The 17856-nt window shown below is 59.6% G+C and overlaps 1 protein-coding gene across 1 annotated transcript; it reads right to left on the reverse strand.

The window, feature by feature from the left end:
* Window positions 1–1229: 1229 nt before the first annotated feature.
* On the reverse strand, window positions 1230–7432 carry Mb (myoglobin). The gene is made up of 3 exons (XM_005374668.1): window positions 7274–7432; window positions 3358–3580; window positions 1230–1654 (listed from the first exon to the last, which is right to left on the reverse strand). The coding sequence occupies exons 1-3, from the start codon at window positions 7366–7368 to the stop codon at window positions 1508–1510; spliced, it is 465 nt and encodes a 154-aa protein (XP_005374725.1). The 5' UTR covers window positions 7369–7432; the 3' UTR covers window positions 1230–1507.
* Window positions 7433–17856: the final 10424 nt, after the last annotated feature.

A 17856-nucleotide genomic window follows, 5' to 3' on the forward strand; every position in this document is an offset into this window, starting at 1 on the left:
CACATGTGCACACCACACAAGCGTGCACACACATATACACACATGCATATGTGCATGCGTGCAGACACACAGGCCAAGACTCCTGGCAGGGCCTCCTGGGTCCATAAGTACACACTTAGGCCTCACTACAACACGCTCCCTCTGGTGTGGCCACAACCTGAACAATAGCACAGTGCTGCCTGCTCAAGCCTTCGGGCTGAGCACAAGGATCCGAGCCTCTGTCCAGGCGGGCAGCCCTGTGAGCAGCCCCTGGAGACATGCAATGACCATGCCTAGCCCACAGCAGCACACGTATGCAGTGGGAATTGGCCAAGGCCCCGGCTGGGACAGAGAGGGCCTGAAATAAGCCAAGAGGAAGGATGCAGAGCAGAAGCTCGGCTGCAGCACAGATGGAGACAGAGCCGTTTCTTGGCCCTGTCATGCAGGATGCGTGTTAGCTGAATGAATGTAGAATAGACTATACAACCGCTTCTTCCCTGTGACCCTCCTGTGAGTGGATTCAGGGCCAGGACACAGTCGCTCCAGGCTGGGGCTGCCGGGCAGGGCCGGTGGCTCAGACCCCACGGAGCATGGCCCAAGTCCCTAGTGGGATGGCTGTGTGACCTGCAGAGCAGGCACAAGGCCACACGGCCCCCGCACCTGACTCAGCCTCCCAGCGGTGGCCCCAAGTGGAGGTGGCATCTGGCCTGCCAGACCCCAGGCCCTCCCTGCCCTGGCCACTGCCAGCCGTCAACGCCTACCAAGGCCCTGGGTCTGCACAGGCTCCTGGCCATCTCTGCCCCTGGGCACAAGGTGGCTTCCAGGCCATTGCTGGTGATGAGGCCCCATGCCTATCTTTTCCCTGGGGCCAGGAGGCCCAGGCTGGCCACCAAGACTGCCTGGCTGGTGTCCCTGCCAGAGCTCAGCCGCCTTCTGGGTTGTGGCTTGAGTCCTAGTTGTGACATCTGCCAGCTGGTGACCTTCTCATGTTGCTAGCTTTGTGGTGACCACAATGACCCTGTCATCCCACCCGTCCCTCTCCCCTGGGTCCCACGGCCCTGTGCACCTGGCCCCGGGCCATCATGACCCCACGCCCATCCCTGGGCCCTGCCATGCCTGCCACGGAGATGCGGCCCAAAGGTCCTGTCATCTTCCTGCCATGAGGCCCCTTTGCCACCCCGGTGCCCGCTGCCTGTGTCTTCCTGGTGGGGTGGGGGGCACATCCCTGTTCCAATGCAGGCGGACACCGGGAAGCTGCAGAGTCCTTTATTGAAACCATGAGTCACCCCACACTAGCCGCGGCGCAAGCGTGTTCCTCAGGCAGGCACAGGGCGGGAGGACGCTGATTGCGAGGGGAATGGCCAGGATTCGGGGCAGAGGTGCAGCTGGAAGGTGCGAGGAGCTGGGTGGCTTAGGCGGGGACAGCTGGGTGGAGCAGCAGGGGCAGCATTGGGGCAGAGGGTTGGGGCGACAGGGTCTGTCGCACCCTGCCACCTCCCCAAGCAAGCGGCTCCCGGCCCAGGGCAGCTCAGCCCTGGAAGCCCAGCTCCTTGTACTTGGCAGCAATGTCGTTCCGGAACAGCTCCAGCGCTTTGCTCATGGCACCCTGCGCATCTGCACCGAAATCCCCAGGGTGCTTGCTCTGCAGGACCTGGACAATGGCCTCCGAGATGAACTGCAGGACGGGAGGGAGGGAGGGAGGGAGAGGAAAGGGTTTTCGGCCAAGGCCTTGCTCCCCTGTGCCTGTGTGTCTGCACCTGGGCTGTGCTGGGGACGCAAATGCTGTTGCCCAGCTGTGGACAGAGATGGGTCCAAGCCACCACCTGGCTGTGCACCGAGTGGTGACATTTTACGGTGGTGGCCACCACGTGCCGGACGAGGCTGCGTAGCAGGTGGTGGCAGGACTGGGCCCGTGCCTGGAGACAGTGGACCAGCAGCAACCAGCACCAGGGGTGGAGTCTGAGTCTGGGCGGATTTCTCCTTGTCTGTGTTCCAGGGGTGAGCGACACAGGTGGAGAGGGTGGGGACAGCTCGGAGAGGGTTAACCCCTGACATTCACCCTGGGCAAGCTGGCCTTCACCGTGAAGGTCACAGATGCCCCCAACCAACTTGGGGCCCAGGGCAGGTACTGCTGTCCCCGTACGCAGTGTCACCGGCCCACAGGGCTCGAGGACCTGCTGGGCGCCCCACCTGCTGGCCCTGTGTCTGCAGCAGAGCCCACCCTCCAGGTGGCTGGGGAACCACTCAGCCACCTCATCCAGGCCTCTGTCCTAGTCCTGAGAGGGACATCCGGCCACGGGATTTGGAGGCTATGGAACACCTCGCCCGGGTGTCAGGTCCCCAAAGGCACAGTGCCCGCCCTGTGCTCGGTCAGACCCACTGAGGCAGCTCTGCCCAACTTGCTGAGTACGCCTGGCACGTGGCTGGGGAAGAGATGATGGGCTGTCCAGCCCAGCAGGCACCGTGATGGGGACTCGGTGGGAAGGGCACCACCCTGGGGCCCAGGGACGCAACTGAGAGCAGGGTTTCAGGGTGTGGAGGGCAGGGCAGGGCAGGGGGCGGGAGCAGTGGGGACCCCAGGCTGTGGATTAGGCAGTGGGGTCTGACGCTGCCACCCTAACAGCTGCTGTACCCGTCATAGACCCATTTCCAGCCAGAAAATGAGGCAGAGACTGCAAGTGTCTGCCTGCCCCATCTACATTCTCTTTCCTCCTTGGTGTGAAACACCAGAATACTTGGATGAGAGCTCTGTGTTTCTCCACTTCCATCCACACACGGCCTCATAGACATAGACCAATGCAATGCATACAAAAATCATTAGACAGACCCCTCCAAGGAGTCAGAAGGGAGACTTCCCCTCTCTCTCCCACTTCCTGTTTGGAACAGTGCTGAGGTGGCTAGAGCTCTTGCAGCTACCCTGGGCCATGAGGCAGCTCTGAGGCTGCACACAGAGAGCCCATGGGCCTGGTGACTGGACCCTGGGCTTGGACCCCACTGCTGCTCTTCCATGTGAGAGGGAAGGAACACGGGGACATGGTTCCCAACCTCGGGGTGTCTGTGGGCAGGTGCCTGCCATCCACCAGCTGTCCCTTGAGCCCTGTGTGTCCCTCATCTCTACCCCAGCGTCTGAGGGCACCATGCAGCCTGCTGTGCCTCCCCACACCTGCTTCTCCACGGGAGTCCTGTGTGTCACAGCTCCCCACGCTGACCTGCCTCCTCACCCCGCCTCGCTTTCCCCCATACATCTGGGCAGACAGTGTCAAGGGCAGTGCCCCAGCCTCCCCGTGGGCTGCTGAGGCCCAGGCAGGGTGAGCTGGACCTGGGGCCAGCACGGATAGGAAAACCAAGGCAGGGAGGAGAGCACTGTGCCCTGTCTACCTCCAGGTACTTGACCGGGATCTTGTGCTTGGTGGCGTGTGACTGGGCCAGGGGCGCGAGCTCAGCCGCGTGCTGCCCCTTCTTCTTGAGGATGCCGCCCAGCGCGGTGAGCACGGTGGTCCCGTGCTTCTTCAGGTCCTCGCTGGCCCGCATCTCGTCCTCTGTCTTCAGGTGCTTGAACTTGTCGAACTTCTCCAGTGTCTCAGGGTGGCCCTTAAAGAGCCTGCAGCACAGACGGGATTGGTCAGAGGGTACAGGAGGCGGGCCGTGCTACCCTGCTGCCCCTGGCAGGCTGTGACTGTGGTCACCCGCTGTCCCTTTCTGTGCCTCCTCTTCCTCCAGGGCACCGACATGGGGAGGGAGGTGGGCAGGCTGTAGCAGGGGCGGGCACGAGACACGAGGCTCACCAGGTCCTCCCCAGCATCCCCAACCCTCCTCTTCCTGCTGTTGCGAGGGGCAGGACACAGAGGGCGCTCATGCGGCACCTGCCTCACCTGTGCTGGGGCTATGGAGGGGAGAGGACCTGCACTGGCTTCACCCATGTCCCTGTTCGAGCCCCTCATGGCATCCCTACTGTGCAGGGCGTGACGCTGTCCCCAGCCAGGTGCAGGGCCAGGCTGGGATGAGGTGCTATCCTGCCAGGGCCACAGGGCAGCTTCCTGCTGGGGTCCCTGTGGCAGCTGGGCACTGCTCCTGCCAGCACTGGGAGTGGCCAGAAGGCTGTGCCCGAGACCTGGGTGGCTGCCTCCAGGCATGGGGTGGCTTCTGGATTTGGGGGGAGCCCTAGTTGGGAACACTGGCTGGGTGGCAGCTGACTCCACAAGGCCCACAGACTTAGGAGTTTCAGGAGAGGGGCCCGGTGGGTGCAGTGGAGCCCTTGGTGCCGGGGCATGTGTGGAGGAGCCGGCAGTGGGGCGTGAGGGACCCAGGGGCAGAGGGCCGTGGGAACAGGCAGATCTGCCCCTCCCCACACACAGCACTCGCCCTGCAGAGACACTGTCACCCCACACAGTTCTCAAACGCTCAGACCCTGGCCTAAGTGCCCAGGGCTCCCTGCCCGACGTCCTGGCCACACACATGAACCACACGCTCTGTGTTAACAGCAGGCTCTGTAACTCAGGCCCACACAGGTGCCGAGCATGCCGACACACGTCAGCTCACAGGAAAAGCCTGGAGAGGGCAGGAAATGGGCAGGAGTCCAAGGGCCAATCGGATTGGACCGCATCGGATCGGACCCCAGCCTCCGTCCCATTAGTGACCTCTCAGGTCCATCACTGTTGCACACTCAGGTGACACAAACACAAGTGGTCGAGTGGCCACAGATGTGCTGCTCCTGCAGGGGCCCACAGGCTGGGGTCCGAGTCCCCTGGCCCGGCCTGTCCCTGCCACAACTCTGGGATCCCAGCCAAGCTGCCTGCGTCACTGCCAGTGTCCCTGCCACCTCCCCTCCAGGGCCCCTGGCGCCTGACTATTATTATCCGGTGACAATGATCCCTGAGTCCCCGCTGACAGGTGCAAGACCACAGGCGGGGCCAAGGTCAGGACTGGAGGGGACAGGTGGGAGGGGCCGATGACGGGACCAGGGTCTTGGGCCTCGGCTGTTCGGGGCCCCCTGGGGTCACCAGACACAAACAGAGTGCCTCGGTCTGGAGGACATCGGCCCCCTGTGCTCACAGCCTGGACATGGACTCCCCACAGCACAGCATCGGGCTGGTGTGTCCAGGGAGGTCACCCTGCCCTTGTCCCTGGCACAGCCCTGGGAGGGGGCAGGGAGCTGGGAGCTGCAGCCTGCAGGTGCGGAGGCCCTGACTCTTCCAAGTTCGCCCCAGTCTGCTTCTGCCGGCCCAGTGCACCAGATGGGTCTCAGGGACGTCAGTGAGCAAGGCCAGCCCAGCATGCCCTGCACCGAGGCCCAGCTGGACACCAAGGTGGGGCCCGAGGACTCTGCCCACAGCTGAACACCCTTCAGGTGCTGCAGGAACCAGAGACCCCGAGTGCAGTGGGCAGCCGTGTATGTGGAGTGCTGTTGTCCCACTGCAGCTGTGTGACTTTGGGCCAGTCCCTCAACCTCTCTGTTCAGGGCAGTGACAACGGTGACATCGAGAGGAAGGAAGGAGGACTCAACCTGCACACAGTGTGTTCCATGTGTCTACTGCCTCCTCCTGCTCATCCCTGCCTTCTTCACCGCCAACACCCTCTCTAGGAGCCGACTGTGGCTGATGGGACTCTCCGTCATCTCCTTCCTGGAGTAGGGGAAGTCGTGGCCACCACCAGTGGCTTCTAAACATCACAGTCCCAGGAGCCTTGGCTCCGATAAAAATTGGAAATGACCTGGGTGTGTCCTGCCTCAGCCTTCCTAGCTCTGTGACCACACCCTTGGAGTGAGGCCTGTGTCATGTAAGTCCTCCCTCTCTGTGACAGTCAGGGCTGGTAGAGGTGACCTTGCCAGGCTCACCAGAGCAGCCACCACACTGTACCCCACGCTTGATGGGCAAGGAGCAGGGATGTGGGCCCACATTCTGCCACCCGACATGCAACAGTGCAGCACCCCCTGGGCCTCACGTCCTCACCTGCAAGGCAGGAGACACCCATGATGGCCGCCCGCCTGGGGGTCCTTCAGGGAACTGCCTGGGGCTGGTGTCCCATCACCTGCAAGGTGCCCACTCTGCACTCTGTGTCCTTCCTGTCCCTACTGTCCTACCCCCTCCATGGGCAAAGAAGGAGGGGGACCCAGGGTCCTCCCACTCCACCCAGAGGCCCAGGTCTAGGGAGGAGGGCATGAAGCGCCCAGGGTCACACAGGGAGCTGGTGGCTCAGGGCTGATGCAAAATTAGGGTTTGGGTTTTGTCCAGTGAGATGGGGCCTGGTGCAGCCCTGCAGCCAGAAATGGGTGGAGGACAGAGTACACCTCAAGGTGCCAGGGGGTCAATGGAACACACGCAGGCCTGCCTGGCTCCTCCCTGCCATGTTCCCCATGACAGGGTCCAGGGAGATGATGAGTCATCTGTGCGTGGGGGCAACTTGCCCTGGCTCCTACAGGGGCCTCAAGGACACCCACTTCTGTGGCCACAGGGACTCACTGCTTCCCTGAGGCAGGCAGATCCAGCTAGGATAGCAGGAAGAACCAGGAGAGGGTGATGTCACCATCACCATGGAGAGGGTGGTGGGGGACAGCAGGGTCTTGCACCAGCCACAGGCCCGTCACTGAGCTGGGAATTCAGAATCTGCTTCTGACCACAGCAGGAGGGCGGGGTGGAGACCACGTCCCTGGGTGCTCCATTCAGGGGCACTAACTGGCCCTGCTTCTCTGACTGCAGGGCATGTGGAGGTGGCATCATTCGATAGTCACTAACATTTCAGGAGCTCACTGGAACTTGGCAACCACTCTGGGCCCCTGGGTGTTGGTCTTCACCCTCGCTCCTCTGACGCAGGTCACAGGAGTCCCCTCCATACAGAGGAGGACGTCAAGGCTCAGAGAGGTGGCCTTCTTCCCAGAGGTCACACTCTGCTGGGTGGCAGAGCCAACTCCAGAGCTGGATCTGTCCCACCTTGAGGGCCACATCTTAGCCTTGAGATTTTATGGACCTTAGCAGGCCCATGGCTCTGGGGACACCCTTTCCCTCTGGCCCCTTTGTCCTTGTCCAGTAAGTAAGGTGGCTGGACAATGCCTGCATAGTGCTGACTGTAATTCTAGGACTCCTCCTGGTGGGGGACAGGCACCCGCCTTGGACCCCCGAGCTTCCTCCAGTGGTGGTCGCCCGGATGGACCCTTCTCCTTTGCTGGACATAGAGGCGAGAGGGAACAAGTGGAGGTGGCAGCCTCCCCGCAACTGCCTGTTGGTTCACCTGGCGAGCTTCCCACCTGGCAGCCCAACACCTGGGGTCTGAGGGCGGTGAGGGGACACAGCTCCTTTACCTGATGAGGACCTCCTGCCCATGGCCGCCGAGGTCCCCTTCCACCTTGCCCCAGACATTCAGCACCAGCTGCCACTCCCCGTCGCTGAGCCCCATGGTGTCCGAGAGCCGAGGTGAGTGCAGGCTGTGGTGTTGGGGAAGCTGGGGTGGAGGCCGCTGGACTGGGCTTTATACCTGCTGGTCCTGACGTGGTCACTTGATGCCGTGCTCCCCCTCCTGCCTCTTCCTTGGGGTCTAATCTGTGCCCTCACATGGGTGCTATTTTGGGGCAGGTGCCATTGTGGAGGAGCAGGACAGCTTGGGCCACGGGGTGGGGGCATAGGACGCGGGCAGAAAGGGCACCGCCCAGACCCTGCCAGTGCCTGAAACCCAACCCTCCCTGAACGTTGCCCGCCTGGGAGGACCTGGGGTGGACTCTCCCGGGCACAGGCGCTCTGCTGGCCCCAGGAGGGCGGCCGCAGCCTCCTGCCTACCCTGTCCGGTTCCCTAGTGCCCACAGCAGTCTGGGCTGGTGCTGAGCGAACCCAGGCTGCCTCCAGCCCCTCAGAGCCCTGGCTCTGTGACCTTGCTCCCAGATTCCCTCAGGAGAGTGGCGCCTGGCTCGCCCTCTGTCACAGTCGCTCCTGCTGTGCTGCTTGCCACTGCCTTGTGCCATGTTTCCATGCCGGCTCCTGCGTGAACCACGGCCAGCGCTCCCAGCCTTTGCCTGCCTGGGCTCTTGGCCAATAGCTTACGTGAGGTGACTCATTTAACCCCAGCAGCCTGAGGAGACGGATCTTGGCGTTGCCCCCCTCCAACTGGGGGAGCTGAGGAAGTGTGCCATGGTCACATAGTGGCTGACCAGGAGGAATTTGGGCCCCAAATCCTGCTCTCCAACCTTCATTTGGTCTCCGTGAGACAGGGGTTCTGTTTGATTCGTTTGTATGTCTGTGGGTCTCTCCAAGTGCCCTTTACCAAGTTTCATAAAATTAGAATGAACATTTGCCCATCTCCCCATCCGTCCATCTCCCCACTCTCGCACTCTCGCATTACCCACCCATCATCAAGTCAGCTCCCCATGCTCATGCTCTCTCACCCTTCCTTTCCTTGCTTCCTCCACCACCCAGTCACCCACCCGCCCATCTCCTTCACCCATTTGCCTGTCCATCTGACGTACATTCAGCATCTGCTCATGTATCTGTCCATACGCATCCCTTTGCTCTCCCTCTCTCCCTTCCTCCTACTGGCCCATCATCCACCTATCACTCATCTGTCCACCATTCACCATCCACCCACCCATCCATACCACAAACACGGCGACATGCTGAGGATAACAAAACAAATAAAACCACAGCATCTTGTGGAGACGAGTAAGAGGAATAAATGTATGATGCAGTGCAGTTGGTGCTGGGGTAAAGGGGTTCGCAGACCCTTCCTTCCACCTGCTCAGGGTCTACAGCTCATCAAGGCCTTGCCAGCTCCCCTGTGAGCGTAACTGGGACCCAGAGCAGGGCCTTCAGTCCCAGGAGAACAGCAGGATGGAGCTGGCATCTCTACCATCATTTTACATCTGTCCCTTTATCGCCTCACACTCTGGGTCAGATCCCTGCTTGGCTCTGCACACTGTTAATCACTTGAGGATCGTCTGCTAGAAACTGATAATGTGTGGTTCTTAGTCCCAAACATACCCACCCCACCTCAGCTCCCTTCAAGACTAAGTCAGGGCTCATAGGAGCATTCACTTGCCAGTTTTTACAGCACCCTGTTCCAAATAGCTGGAGTGATGCCCAGGAGTTGCCAGCCATTGTCCCAAACCCACAGCCCCTTGGACTCCAGGACAGCAGGGCCTCAAAGATGCTCCCCAACCCCAAGAAGGCAGTCATCTCCTGAGAACCCAAGCCCTCAGCCCATCAGGACGCATCCAGGACCCTCACAAGTCCAGCCTTGAGGTGGCCGCCAGCCAGACCGTGGCTTGAGCAGGACCACCTCTGCTGCCAGCTGCATGAACCCCAGCCCTTGCCCCCTGCCCTTTTCTGCAAAACCCCAAAGCTCCTGTGTCCCAGAAGACAGGCATGGAGCTTCTCCATCTGTCCCCCAGCTCTGCCGCGCTGATGAAAGCGCCGTCCCACCCGTCCACTGCCGCCTGCTCGATGGGTGACAGGGGCAGGTGGCTGAGCCTGGTCTCTTGGGAGCAGGGCCAGGGCTTGTCCTAAGACTCCGTAACATGAGCTGTCTTGTTGACAACTGAGGCTCTGAAGGGATCAGGAAGTGTCCAGCTGTCCAAGACTGCACGGCCCAGCCCCTGCTGAGGGGTCACATTTGGGGACCCCATGGTTCTCCCCAAGCCCACCTCCAGGGCCAGCATGGGACGAGTTGCCACACTGCAATGCGGAGTTGCGGCAGGCACGTGGAGGTGGCAGGAAGAGTCACATTCTGGCCAGCGCCGGGCCCCGGGCTTAGGTCTCCACCTGCTCGGTCCTTGTAGGGTGCCCATGAGCAGCATTCCCCTGTGACCTGCAGCTGACCTCTCCATGAGTCCCACACGAGCAGATTCCCAAGAGGCCAGGGGGCCTGCAGGGCCAGGCCACCCCTCTGGACATCCAGGAGGCAGACCAGCATGGCTGGCCCCCACTCTGTCCTTTAGTCTGCACCGAGAGCCTGGTCCAGGCCAGTGTCTGTGGAGAGAGGCGGCCTGGCAGTCAGCCCTGCTCCTGGGGCCACAGCCGCAGCCCAGGCTGGCTGGGTCACAACCTTGATGCCCCTGCCAGGATCCGCGGCTTGGGGCTCTGTCTCTGCCTCTGTGATGGCTGGCACTGGGGACACAGTGTGTGGCTTCTCCAGGGGCAGTAGCTCGGCAGGGGCCCCATTAATCCTTGAAGCTGATGAGCCTGTCAGAGTTTCCAGTTGAGCTAACGGGAGTTGCCGCTGTCCCACACCAGAGGAGCCGCTGTCACTGTCTGACGCTTCACTGCTGGGCAGGGAGGCAGCAGACGGCTGCCTGGAACGCCATGTTTGCCCTGGCCCTGCAGGCTCACATCCACAGGTGTGTGGTTAGCACAGCCCCTGTGGGGAAGGACTGTGATTGCTGGTGGGTAGATTACCGATGGTCGGCTTCTGAGCCCCAGCCGTGCTGAGTGCATGTGGTGCGGGGTGTGGGAGGCTCGCCCGAGGATGGTTACCATCAGCCGAGAGGCAGAAATGGAAAGGGATGATGAATTTCTCCTGTTGGTCTGAGGCATATGCTTGGTTTGAATAAAAGGTGATTGAGATGAGTGATTGGGGCTGCAGTCCCAGAGGCTGTAAGCCCTCTGATCCCAGACTTCTGCCTCTCCAGTTTTTCTTATCTCTTTTACTTTTTCGTCTGCGGGCACCTCGTTCTCGGGACCTGTCACCACAGTTAATACCAACAGGCCCCGTCTCCTCGTTTCCCAGAGTGCTTTGAGTCCCCAGCTCTGAGCAAGCAGACTCAGCCTCAGACCTTCGCATCCTGGGTCCTCAGATCCAGGGGAAAATTCTGCAGTGCCAAAGCCTCCCTTCAGCTGTCACCATACCAGCAGCACGGGTTCTGGGCTCCCGAGTCATGGAATGCTGGAGATGGCAAGGTCTGCTCTGTGGCACCCGGGGCCCTGAGGCTACAAGGCTGGCTGTTGTATCTCATCCAGTTCCGAGCAGGTGTCCTGCTCTCTAACTCTGTGGCACCTGCTTGAATACTCCTAAGATCAGTGAGCTCACCACCCAGTCATTTAAGGTTTCTTATGTATACCGATTGGAAATGCACCTTCCTGCTATACTCCCTCTGCACGTGGGCCCGCCAGGTCTCTTGTGCAAGGGAAGCTGAGCCTCATCCAAGACTTTTCCTGGTGGCCTGAACATTCATGGGACTCTGGCTCCACTGGGAGGCCAGGCAGGAGCTGAGCCGCTGCAGGGGCGCATTGCCTCTCGCCTCTGCCACTGCACACGAGGGAGCCCCCACAAGGCCTCCTGTGCCAGCCAGCCTGGAGCCCTGGGCTGTACTCTTACAGGATGGGAGCCCTAGGCTCTGTGACCAACGATGCCCTTGGCAAGTCTGGGAGAGCTTTTCTCAGGGCGCTTGCAGGGGCCAAAATGTGCAGAGAAAGTAGACACTTTGACTCCGAAAACCAGGAACCCCTGAGGGGACCCTCCTTCTGGAGCTGGCCCTGGGGAGCCTGGGCAGGGCTCCACTTCTGCTGGAGGCCTGGAGTTGGTCAGCAAGGCCTGACATGACCCCACGCTGGCTGAGGAGCCCCCCGAGCCCACCCTATGGCTGTGCCTCTGACCCCTGACGTGACCATCAATCACACTGACCAGGTCTTCTGGCCCACATCCTCTCAGCATCCTTGAGGCTGGGCGGGAGAGAGGAGAGGCATTTTGTGGTTGTGGGACTTGAGAAGTGGTATTCTGCCCAGGACCCTGTGGTCCCCACAGGTCTGGGTGGGTGTCTTACCAGGGAGGGCTGGCAGGACATGGTCCTCATGCAGCAGCTGTGGCCTTTCCATCCTGTTTCCCCCTTGCCCCCAGGGCTTTCTGTGGGGATCCTGCACCCCACCTTCTGCTGTCACCTTGAACCCCCTGGCAGGAATAGCTGTAACCCACATGGTGTTCCTGGCTTTTTCTTTGGGGTGCAGCCAGTCCAGAGCTTTTCCCCATGAACCTATGGTCTCTGCAGAGGCAGGAGAATGGATGCCAGGGCCCACCGTACTTCTCCACACCGGGCCCTGTGCTTCCTGCTACTGGGGTTTGGGGGCAAAGGCCCCAGCAGAGCAGGCCTGGCCACCTGCCCCTGTTGCCCATTGAGCAGGCAGCAGTGGACGGGTGGGACGGCGCTTTCATCAGCGCGGCAGAGCTGGGGGACAGATGGAGAGGCTCCATGCCTGTCTTCTGGGACACAGGAGCTTTGGGGTTTTGCAGAAAAGGGCAGGGGGCAAGGGCTGGGGTTCATGCAGCTGGCAGCAGAGATGGTCCTGCTCAAGCCACGACCTGGCTGGCGGCCACCTCAAGGCTGGACTTGTGAGGGTCCTGGATGCGTCCTGATGGGTTGAGGGCTTGGGTTTCCAGGAGATGACTGCCTTCTTGGGGTTGGGGAGCATCTTTGAGGCCCTGCTGTCCTGGAGTCCAAGGGGCTGTGGGTTTGGGAAAGTGGCTGGAGACCCCTGGGCCTCGCTTGGGGAATGCTATAGAAACTGCTGCTGCGTCCCTGAGAGCTTCAGGACCATGTTAGTTACCCTCACCTTGTTGTCCTCAGCCTTGAAGGTGGGCAAGGGATAAACTTGGGCTCGGATGCCCCGTGTGGCCGTGTCTAGGCAGACGCTGCTGGGTGACAGGCCCAGCTTGGTGCAGAACGGAGCTGATCCAGTGCAGAAGGCACAGACACCATGCAGAGCCCTGCAGACCTCTGTTTACTGCGTCTAAGCTGTGGAAACAGCCTAGGTGCCGTCAGCAGATGAGCAGATAAAGAAATGTGATATCTACACACAGTTGAGCACTACTGAGACAGAAAGAAGGATGAAGTGGTGTCAGTCAGCAGGAGGGATGTGAGTGCCATACCACCGTGATAGTGCCACAGTGAGTGAGATAACCCAAGCTCAGAAAGTCAGATGTGTTTTTTCTTTTTCTTGTTTTTTTTTTTTTTTTTTTTTTTTTTGAGACAGGGTCTCACTGTATAGTTCAGGCTACTATGTAGCCCAGGCTGGCCTCAAACTCACAGCGATTTTCCTGCCTCTGTTCCCCTAGTGCTGGGATTACAGGCATGCGCCACCATGCTCAGCCTCTTGTGTTTTTTCTCATGTGAGGAATCTTGAAAGAGAATTTTAAAAAGAAAGAAAAAAAGAGAGACAATGTAAATGTAGAAGAGAGACTATCAGAGAAGGGGCAGGGGAGCCAGAAGGGGACAAGAGGGCTGGGAAGGCGGATGATCACGTGCTTTACGCACACAGGAAATGCCAGAGTGAGACCCGAGCACCCATACAGCTCATGTGCACTGTAGAAATACAACCAGGTGGACAAAATGCAGGCAGATACCCCGCTCTACCTGCTAAGTCCCCAGGGCATCCGCAGGCCCTGCCTGTCTCCTAGCTCCCAAGCAGGCCCACCTTACACCTGAGGAAGCAGAGGGCAAAGAGGGTGAGCAATCTACTAAAGTCACACAGCCAGGAAACACTAGGCCCAAGCCAGGAGCTCAGGCCATGTGGCTCCAGAGTGGCTTCTTTTTGGGTCCACTGTCTCATCTTCAAAGAGCGGCCAGTAAGTGCTGTTTCCCTGACTTCCAGCACTGTGTCCCAGGGTCCAAAGCCCAAGGTGACCTTTCCCAGGCCAACGGTGAGCCCTTCTGCCATCTAGTGGCAGGAGGAGGAATGTCCACCGGTCCGCCCTGCAGGGCCTCTGCTGGGCAAGTCCCTCAGCCCTGTCGGTCCTCAGCGTCTCGGAAGGTGGTGTCCCAAATCCTCATTCTGGGCCTTGAGGAAAGTGCAGGGGCACCCTGTGCCAGCTGGATGGGGCCCATGGATGGTGAGCAGGCTGTGTCCGAGGCTGAGGAGCCTCTGCTCAGCAGTGCCTGGACCCTGGAAGTGGCGCCTGACTGCGGTGCTAGCTGTGTGTGACCCGGGAAGTGCAAAAAGTTCCTAGGACTTTGTTCTTCTCATCTGTGAAATAGGGATTTGAAAACAGCACCAGACTTGATGCTCTCAAAGGTCTCTGTGAGGACGAGATGGGCGTGGACGGACAGCACTCGGCCAGGGGCCAGGCGTGCCGCAGATCATACACTGCGTTGGGAGGGGATGATTAATCCATCAGGGGCCATGTGACAGACACGAGGCCCGAGCAGGATTTTGAAGGTTCAGTAGGAGTTTCTTATGAGCAGAGTGAGGAAAAGACAGGGTAAAAGAAACGTTGCAAGATGTCCTGAGTCTGATTACAACGGCCAGAAGATGGCGGGGAAGGGAACAGGGAAGGTTTCAGTGTAGAGCTGTGGTGGAACCAGCAAAAGCCTGGTCACACCTGGGCCCGGTGGCCACCAGCACCGGCTGCCCGGCTGGGGGTAAACTTCCCAAGCGTTCTTCATAAAACCCGGAGGCAGCAAGTAGAGGATGGAATTAAAAAGGGAAAGAAGGGAGTCATGCTGCCTGCTGCCTGCCCTGCTGTGGCCTGTTCCTTCCCTGCGATGCCCTCTGCCGTGCTGTCCATCCTGGAGCCGGCTGGCTGTGGTCTGAAACTTCTGCATCTGTGAGCTACAACAAAACTTGCCTTCTTAACTTGTGGGTGACAGGTATTGCGTCCAGCAAGGAGAAAGTGACCAGGACATGGATGTTGTCCTCTCTGAGGTCACATGGCCTTGCATTTGGGGAGTGGATCCCAGGGGACCTCTGCAGCATGAGGGTACAGGGTAGTCTGCCTCTCTTGGGCCACAATGCTAGTGGGAAGGGGGTGATCAGCAGAAAGACAATAAATGAATCATAAAAGTAGCGTGCCAGTTTATGATTAATGATCTAGAGAAAAGTAGAACAGCACAGCAGAAGAGCAAAAGGAATTTTGGACTGGAAGAGGGGGTACATTTGTCAGTTAAACTAATGTAGTTCAGCCTTTAGACTTAATTTTCAAATATGACTTAAATTTATTTGATAAATATTCATAGAGCTCCATGAGACAACATGGGCTCTGAGGGCTGTGTTAAGCAGAGAGCAGTGCAAAGGTCCTGAGGTCCGACTGCATCCACAGCAATAGTTATGGGCACTCAAACATCCTGACTTATGCCCTGGGAACTTTCACTTGGTTTTGTGTCTCCTGCCTCACAAGCGCTCTGTTACCCTTGCAGTACATCCTCTGCGTCCTGTGCCTCTCACCCCGTGACAGTTGCCCGACTTCTGTGTTCTGAGAAGCCCCATTGGAACCACAAGGTCCCAGCCCGGTGTGGATGTCCCACCCCTTGTGGATGTGCAGGACAGTTCAAAGAGGGCAAGGAACTTGTCCAGGGTCCTGCTTGTCAGGACCGGGCAGAGCGGGGTTTACACCCAGGGCGGCCAGCCTGGGGCCTGATTTGCAGCCCTCACCCAGTATACCTGCAGCTCAAGCACCATGTAATCAACAACTTTCACCTCTACAGCATTTCCTGAACCCCTGAGAGGCCAGACCTGTGCTGCTGATGCCACCAGACCCAGCCTCGTCACAGCTTGGGCCCCTGGGTCCGGGACAGGTTTGGCCACCAGCTCTCCCACTCCACGCTCTCGCTCCTGCCCTTCGAGGGACACCAGCGGTTGGCCGTGTGGGTAGGAAAGATCACCTCCCTGCAGGGCACTGTTGTCCCCACACACTCCTGGGTGCCCGGCCCTGCACTCACCCACCGGTACGTCAGAGCCCCTGTGACCCGAGCCATGGCTCTGGCCTGGGCTGTCCTCGCCGGATGCACCTTCAGCCCCAACAGCTCTGTGCTCCTCTGCAAGTCAGCATCAGGGTCCCCACCAGCCCTAGGGAAAAAGCTGTGGAGGGCCATCCTGGGACTAGGAACTCGGTAGAGAAAGAGGAAGACGTCCAATCCAGGCCGATGTTGGCATTCTGTGCTGCTTCCTTGGGCAGAGCCCCCCATAAGCCACCCCAGACCAGGAGACGGCAGCAGTCCCCAAGGCCCTCTTCTGCGCTCCTCTCTGTGGCAGTCTAGGTGGCAGCCCAGCTCTGTGGACCAAGGGCTGGTCTGACCCCAGATGCAAGTCTGTGTGGAGCAGGGCAGGGTGGGGGCTGTGGCTCCCTGTGGGTCCAGACACCTGGCCTTCTTGCCAAGGGATTTCAGAGCCCGACCTGGAAGGGTCACAGAAGCTGGGGGACAGAGGGTCTGGAATGCTGCCTGCGTCAGCTTTTCCACTGCATGTGCCCTGGTGCCCCCAGCCTCCCCGCCAGACCCTGCTTGGGCACTGAGTGTCCCCCAGGCTAAAGGCTCGGTCCCCAGGCGATGGCGCCACCAGAAGGGTCCTGGTAGGGGACGTGAGTCACTGGGAGAGGCCTGGAAGGGGAATGGGAGCCAGGCCCCGCACGCTCTGCTTCTTGGCAGCTGTGTGGTGAGCAGCTTCCTTCTCTGTGTCCCCAGCACAGCCCAAAGCACAGGGGCGAGTGACCCGGACAGAGACCACGGTGAGAGGGGCCCTTCCGCCCTGTGAGTCGCTTATCTCAGGTCGCAGCATGGAAGCTGACTCACTTACCTCCCGGTCCAAGCTTCCCCATGGCAGCGCCTGCCCTGTGTCCATGCAGGACTGACTCCGTCCAGCTGCCTGGCCGACTTCACCCCTCATGGATGGTCTTCTCCATCTCGAGGGACTTGTGAGCTGTGGAACTTGTGTCCCTTTGGACCAACAAGGTTCATCTGCTGGAATCTAACTGGCAAAGAGAAAAGGAGAAAGATCCAGGGCCTGCGCTGGTACCACTCTGCACTGAGTACAAAAATGGGAGAGCTCAGCCAGGTGTGGTGAACATGTGATCCCAGGAGGCTGAGGCAGGAGACTTGCAAATTCTACAGCAGCCTGGGCACTTACACAACCCTGTTAAAAACCAAGCCAAACCAAAGGGAAAACGGGAGAACCCAGCCCTGTGGCCTCTGAAGCTCTGTGCCCGAGACAGCAAGGGACCTGGTGTGAGGATGCAGGAGGTGGCCAGGCTCCCGGGGTCCAGGGTGGCTGGAGGGCACAAACCCACAGGCTTCAGAGAGGACTGGGATGGACTAGAGCTTTGAACTGGAGCCTCCTGGCAAGACTCACTGAATATTAAGCTCTAGAGATCACAGAATCCACGTCAGGAAGGGATGGATTCCCTCGCGCCCCAGCAGGCTTCCCTGGTTTCTGAAGGAAACTGAGTCTTGGAGAGGGTGGTCTCTTTCTGGTCCCACACTTATTCTTATGAGCTGGGGCCTCACCCCTAGCCTCCCTGCAGGGACACAGTGATGAGGACCCCGAGAAGGGGTCACCCTTGGCCACAGCAGCTTCCCTGGGAAGGTGACCCCTCCCAGGGCAGATGTCCCCAGGCCGAGGGGGGCAGGGCCGAGTGACTGACTCAGTGTCCCGTGGGAGCCCAGCCCTGGCCACAGGTCCCAAGGGGGCAGGGACAGGACACACCCAGGACCTGCCACTTTCCCAGTGGCCTTCCCGTGTCCCTGGTCATCAGTGGCTTCCCACAGAGGAGGTCACTGGGGACTTGTCCCCAGAGGGGTGAGGGAGGGCCAGGGAGGGGACAGGGAAAGAGGAGGATCTGTGGGGGCCCTGGGCAGGAGCAGGAGCTGGAGCTGGACCCTTGCCTCTGCCCTGTGGTGTGTCTAAGGCCTCAGATCTTCTTCTGTTCAGGACCCCTACCCCATGTCACATTCCATACATGAGTGTATGTGTTGTGTATGTATGGTGTGTGTGTTTGTTGTGTTTCTGGATGGTGTGAGTGATGTATGTGTGGTGTTTGTTGTGTTTGTGGTGTGGTTGTGTGATTGTGTTTGGTGTATATGTGTGTGTGTGTGTGGTGTGTGTTCTGGGTCCCAAGCTCATGATTTTCATGGAAACAGCTGAGACCCTTATGTTATGTGTGATGCACTGACAGTTCTCATTCTACCCATTTTCTTGTCTT

The sequence above is a fragment of the Chinchilla lanigera genome, unplaced genomic scaffold (assembly GCF_000276665.1).
Source record: "Chinchilla lanigera isolate Chin_1 unplaced genomic scaffold, ChiLan1.0 scaffold00004, whole genome shotgun sequence".
Lineage (NCBI taxonomy): Eukaryota > Metazoa > Chordata > Mammalia > Rodentia > Chinchillidae > Chinchilla > Chinchilla lanigera.

Excerpts from the sequence above, each read along its gene's own strand:
- Mb (XM_005374668.1), bottom strand. The coding sequence starts at position 7,368 with ATGGGGCTCAGCGACGGGGAGTGGCAGCTGGTGCTGAATGTCTGGGGC. Across the intron at positions 3,581-7,273 it reads GGGCAGGAGGTCCTCATCAG|GCTCTTTAAGGGCCACCCTG; the intron begins GTAAAGGAGCTG and ends TCTGTGCTGCAG. Across the intron at positions 1,655-3,357 it reads TCCCGGTCAAGTACCTGGAG|TTCATCTCGGAGGCCATTGT; the intron begins GTAGACAGGGCA and ends CCCGTCCTGCAG.